Raw genomic sequence first — 6,421 nt, 5'->3', positions numbered from 1 at the left:
ACTCAGTTGAAGAATTGTGTTCAATTTCAAATTCGGTTGAAGAATGTGCTTTAGAGAATTTTGAGGTTGTTTTTTCCAGAAATTTCTAGCCAAGAAGGATCATCAAGCTTCACAAAAAAAGCTTCACAAAAAAAGCTAGCTCACTACAGGTATGTATTCCTTCAATTTCATACTCAGTTGAAGAATTGTGTTCAATTTCATATTCGGTTGAAGAATGGGCTTTTGTGAATTTTGGGTTTTTTTTTCCTGCAAAGAATATCTGATCAAGAAGGATCATCAAGCTTCAAAAGAAAAGCTGGCCCACCGCAGATATGTATCCCTTCAATTTCATGCTCGGTTAAAGAATTGTGTTCAATTTCGTATTCTATTGAAGAATGAGCTTTAGGGAATTTTGGGGTTTTTTTTCCAGAGAATTTCTCGCTAAGAAGGATTATCAAGCTTCCCAAAAAAAGTTGGTCCATCACAGGTATGTATTCATTCAATTTCACACTCGGTTGAAAAATTGTGTTCGTAGGCTTTTGAGAATTTTGGGTTTTTTCCCCCCTAAAGAATTTCTAACCAAGATGGATCATCAAGCTTCACAAGAAAAGCTGGCCCACCGCAGGTATGTATCCCTTCAATTTCATACTCGGTTGAAGAATTGTGTTCAATTTCGTATTCTGTTGAATAATGGGCTTTAGAGAATTTTGGTGTTTTTTTTCCAGAGAATTTCTCACCAAGAAGGATTATCAAGCCTCACAAAAAAAGTTGGCCCATCACAGGTATGTATTCCTTCAATTTCATACTCGGTTGAAGAATTGTGTTCAATTTCATATTCGGTTGAAGAATGGGCTTTAGAGAATTTCGGAGTTGTTTTTTTCTAGAGAATTTCTAGCCAAGAAGGATCATCAAGTTTCACAAAAAAAGCTGGCCACCACAGGTATGTATTCCTTCAATTTCTTACTCGGTTGAAGAATTGTATTCAATTTTATATTCAGTTGAAGAATAGGCTTTAGAGAATTTTGGGGTTTTTTTTTCCAGGGAATTTCTAACCAAGAAAGATCATCGAGCTTCACAAGAAAAGTTGGCTCACCACAGGTATGTGTTCCTTTAATTTCATACTCGGTTGAATAATTTTGTTCAATTTCATATTCGGTTGAAGAATGAGCTCTAGAGAATTTTGGGGTTTTTCTTTTTCAGAGAATTTCTAGCGAAGAAAGATCATCAAGCTTCAAGAAAAAAGGCTGGCCTACCATAGCCTTCAATTTCATATTCGGTTGAAGATTGAGCTTTAGAGAATTTTTGGGGTTGTTTTTTTCTTCTGAGAATTTCTAGCCCATAAGGATCATCAAGCTTCACAAAAAAAGCTAGCCCACGACAGGTATGCATTTCTTTGGTTTTTCATTTTGATTTCTGGTCTCGAATTGTAATTAGATGTTTGATTCTTTGTCTTTTGAGAATTGGTTGAGATTTTTAGGGTTGATATTATCCTTATTGGAGATATCATCGTTATCAAATTAGGAGATTTGAATTAGGGTTTATCCCAATCAAATCCCTAATGGACTCAATCTCTACAATTTGGGGAAATAATAAACTCCTTCTAAATAAGAGTTTATCCTTTGAAAAACCATAGATGCCTAGAGCCTTATAAATACATGGCTTCATTGAACACTTAAGGTAACTCTAAACCTAGCTCTGAAACTTTGCAAAAATACCCGAATCTCCTCTCCTAGATGCCACCCGGTTCTCACCATAGAGAAAACACCATACCCTTTTTTACCTATTGTTTCACCCAGATACAATCAAACTAACCTAAGCATTGGAGGGCCTTTAGCCAACACCCCCCGGATGTGGTATATTTACTGCAGTCTTTTTTACATGAATCAAGGAAGAGAGAGAAAAAAGTTTAAAGGGCGAAGGATCTAGAAGCGAATATTCTCATGAGAGATTATTTGCACGAACAACATTTTTTTACCAACGAAATGAACATAACTACAACTACACCAAATGCTAGTTAGTGAGAAGTAGGAACTTAAGATCGTTAATTACCTTTTTACTTTTTCTTTTTAAAACTTGTTGTACCAATTCTAACACGGCAGAACAAAACTAGCGTTTGTTTAATATTGATATTGAATATGATTGAGGGTTTCTATTTCCAATTTAATAAGCACTTCAAGGTGTCTTTCATGCAAAGATTAGATCGATATGAATGTTATTCATTAGGAAACGAAAATAATGAAAACAAAAATATACATACCAGGAAAGTTTCAATTTATGGTGTGTTTACTAATCAGGAATTTGAATTCTCATCAGGAATTGAATTCCACCTATGGAGGATTCCTGCGTTTACTTTACATCAAAGAATTGAAAAGTAAGTGGGGCCCACACAAAATTATGAATTGAATTCATAATTTTAGAGGAATTCAATTCTTGGGTGGGAGGTGGTATTCTAATTCATGGAGAACTAACCCATTAGGAATTCATTTTTTATACTCAATATATCGTCACACAATTTTCAAAATTCCAAATTTGCCATCTACAACCCAACAACAATGACATTTTAGTAATTAGTACCACTCATACTCCAATTTCATATGGTTTAGTAAACAATTTCAATAGGAATCTGAAATCTAACTCTCATCAATCTATATGATTTAGTAAACAACTTCAATAGGAATCCGGAATCTAACTTTCATCAATCTATATGGTTTAGTAAACAATTTCAGTAAGAATCCGGAATCTAATTCTCCTCAATCCAACTCCTCCTTAATTCAATTCATCCTCAATTCAATTCCTCTAATCCAATTACCTATTAGTAAATATGCCATTAGATTAATTTCCGATGAGAGAGATCAAATATTAGTTTTGGTTGTTTAGACATTAATTTAGTCGTTTGGCCCTGTGTCCATGTCAGCATGAATATTCTATATAATTTTGGTTTTTGTCTTCCTATAATACCCTTGTGCTACTTGTGCCAAGAAAATACTCACATGTAAAATAGATTTCTTGATTTTTAATTTTTTTAAATTCATTTACAAAGAATTGGAAATAGATTTTTATTTCCTTTTTATTTTTTAATTATTTGTATTTTAATAAACTATTGTTTTTACACATTTGTCTATTTATAAATGAAGTAGTTGTGTTAAAACTAGTTTCCTTAAATAAGAGAAATTTTTTGAGTTATTTGAGAATTTAAGAATAGCAATATATATGCCTTCCATAAATTTTTTAAGAAAAAAAAGTTTAAAAATTGAGTGGTACCTAGAGCACTATCAATCTTATTCACAAGTTACAGAAGCTTTTGGTCTTGTTTTAAGTCGTCTGAGACTCTTCGGACTTCAAACGGGAAATCCATTTCTCTGAATTTTTAGTTTTTATTTTTCTTATTTGCGCAAATTTTGTTGGAGTTTTCTTTAAGTAGCATGGCGTCCATTATTGCAAGCTTGCCTCCACCACTGGCCGCCCATGGTAGAAATAATACCTTCTTCAGCGCTCTTCCAAAACTCCCTTTTTCTTCCATTAGAGGTGAGCCTCCTCAGAGATACCGAAACTGCTATTTTGGGTTTTTTTCTTTCTTTGAAATTTGAGTTGTAGTTAAACTACTCTGTTTTATTTGACAGAGTTTCTGCTTTATTTGTTTGTTATTTTATTTTCTTTAAAAAGTTATTCTATTTGATGAGCTGAGTTTAAATGATAATCAATTTATGTTGAGGGTGTATGCTTGGTTGTTTTCAGTGAAATGTGAAGTTGATAATCAGCTAGTTTAGTTGAAAATTGGGGCAATTTGGTCAAAGTTCTCTATTTCCATATTACATGGAGGAAGGATTTGTTGAATTATGGTATTTGACTATAAGATTTAAAAGGATTGGAAAACTCAGATAAGCTAGCTAATGCAATATAAGATATCAATTTCTGTAATGAAACTTAAAAAAAGAAGAAGAAGAAGAAGAAATTAGCGAACAGAAGAATTTTAGTGGTACTTGCCAACTATTTAGAATAGAAACTCTGTAGGGAATTGATTGAAGCAAACAATTGAATCTGAAACACCAGGTTTAAGTTATCAGAATTTTTTGGAGTTCGTGATTATGAGTCTGAGTGTCATATCAAATTCAATTTGACATGCACATATTCCATACCTTGGCTGCATTGTTGTCTTATATTAGGTGCATAATTTTCTTACATTGCAGAGAGACAGAATTGTGCCTCTGTCGTGGTGAAGGCTACTGGGGAGAGCTCGGAGTCTTCGAACTCCCTTAGTATTGTAAAATCTGTTCAGAATGTCGTAAGCTCTTTCCCTCTGTGTTCTTGTAATCACATCTTCTTTATGTCTGGTTTGTGTTTATTCAATCAAAAAAGCATTGTTTGGCAAAATCAAATCATGGTATGCTTGGGTGAGCTTGGATCATTATGCAATATTTCCATTCTTCTTTTCTTTCCTCTAATGGTCTTCAATTGTGTGCTAAGTTCATAGCTTCCTCCTTTATTAAATTGCAAGAAAGGGTGTCTATTTCTCACCTATGAGATAATTGACTGCGATATGTTCCGCTAATAAGCTAAGAATTTATAGTCTTCCAACATTTGGTCAGTTTATTTTTTCCACATTAAGCAGTAGTTTCTTCATTCCATAGAAATGACAAGTTAATTTTGGTTTCTTTTTAAATGTCAGTCTCAATATTTTCTTGATCTTGCTATGATTTGAAACAGTGGGATAACTCGGAAGATCGGCCAGGTCTTGTTGGTTTGGGGTTTGCAGCTATAGTTGCATTTTGGGCAGCATCAAATCTGATTACAGTAATTTCTGGACCTCTCTCTTCTTTACGTTGTTAACAGGAAATGATTTACTCAAATAAACATGAGTCGTTGCAACTGTAGATAGGATCGATCTTATATGTACTAGTACTGACTAGAATCATCTGGTTTCTTTACTGACCCATTTTTCAGATAACTTGGGGTGGTGTTGAGAAATCAAATTCAAAGTTTCCACACCTAGTGATATTGCTCCAACATAGGATAGATTTTTTAAGAAGACAACCAACACAGTAGTTTAGAGCAATTGCATTTGTCTACATCTTATGGTATTATTTGCAGATTTTTTAACTTTGCCACACACAGACACTGTTTTCATCAGTGAACTGACTTTCACCTTTGTGACCCCGAAAAGAAAAAGAAAAAGAAACTCTCAGCTTAGCAGGAGTTCTGACGGTTTAATGCCCCTCCCCCCTGTTTATGTGTATAGGCCATCGACAAGTTGCCGCTTATCCCAAGTGTACTAGAATTTGTTGGCATACTTTATTCTTCGGTAAGTATGTGTTACGTGTATGATATAGTTGGTTGCTAAGGATGCTCAAGCAGGAGAAAGTTTTTATTTAAGTTTTCCTTTGGTCATTATTGTTGTCCTGGCAAATGCAGTAGGGCAACTTTCACATATGTAATCTTTATTTGCTCTGTTGACACCTACCTCTTGTTTCATTCAAATATTAACTTGCCTCTCTCTCTCTCTGTATTTGTTTCAGTGGTTTATATATCGATACCTCTTATTCAAGCCTGATCGGTAAGAGAAAATCCGATGACTTACAATTTTATTTTGCTTTGAAAATGAGAAAGATTACCTTATGCATGACTTTTAGATTTAGATGGTGCACCCAAATCTTTGTGTAACTTCAGTTGTAATACAAGCAGATGCTGTTCAGTAGAGCGTGTTCATAGTTTTCTACTAGGAACTCACCTGGATTTTCTTCTTTTGTCCACAGGGAAGAGCTTTTCCAAATCGTCAACAAATCCATATCAGATATCTTGGGCCAGTGAATTTCTAATAAATCCCAACTGTTGTGGCAGATGTGTAATTCCAGATATGAGAATGTATTTTGGGGAAGGGATTGGCAGGAAGTGGGTGGAGTGAAAGAGCAATTTGTACAAAATTTGCTCACATTTTAATGTGGTGCATAATTTCCTTATCTCTCTTGGTTTCCATCTTTCATTGGAGAACCCTACTTGAAGTTGACCCAGAAAGCACTTCCTCTCATCTGGTCACCAAAAAGAAAGAATTAAAACCAAGTAGCTTAGCATGATTTAATCTGGAACCAAGTGCATGAACTATTTGAGCCTTAACAAACTATGGTAAATGATAATTAAATTATAAAGGGTAACATATTCAGACGAAGAAAAGCATTGAAATTTCAGTTATTAATAAGGGAACTTGTTTTCCAAGTCCATAATCGTTTCTCAGCACCTGCTCTTGTATCTCCTCACCAGGCACGGATTTATCGGTTTTTGGCCTATGGCCCATACCCAACCTTTCATCATTTTAACTAGCAAATCAAGCTTCTCATCTAGGGTGACCCTTGTCCCAACAAGAAATGCATGTATCTCTCATCTTTTACCTCATGTTGATCGCAAGACTTAATTCGCGGGAAAATTACCGTCTCTATGAGTGGGAATACAC

At 34.5% G+C, this 6,421-nt stretch overlaps 1 protein-coding gene across 2 annotated transcripts; it reads left to right on the top strand.

The window, feature by feature from the left end:
* On the top strand, window positions 3,255-5,984 carry LOC18783717 (protein CURVATURE THYLAKOID 1C, chloroplastic). 2 transcript variants are annotated; one of them, XM_007215062.2, is made up of 6 exons: window positions 3,262-3,504; window positions 4,167-4,261; window positions 4,684-4,770; window positions 5,216-5,278; window positions 5,493-5,530; window positions 5,730-5,984. In XM_007215062.2, the coding sequence occupies exons 1-6, from the start codon at window positions 3,402-3,404 to the stop codon at window positions 5,782-5,784; spliced, it is 441 nt and encodes a 146-aa protein (XP_007215124.1). In that variant the 5' UTR covers window positions 3,262-3,401; the 3' UTR covers window positions 5,785-5,984. The 2 variants fall into 2 exon arrangements, with proteins under 2 accessions (XP_020416608.1, XP_007215124.1); XM_020561019.1 differs by lacking the exon at window positions 5,216-5,278 and having other exon boundaries at window positions 3,255-3,504.

Source organism: Prunus persica, chromosome G3, assembly GCF_000346465.2.
Source record: "Prunus persica cultivar Lovell chromosome G3, Prunus_persica_NCBIv2, whole genome shotgun sequence".
Classification (NCBI taxonomy): Eukaryota; Viridiplantae; Streptophyta; class Magnoliopsida; order Rosales; family Rosaceae; genus Prunus; species Prunus persica.
Note: the sequence above shows the minus strand (reverse complement) of the source record. Positions and strands in the feature narration are given on the sequence as shown.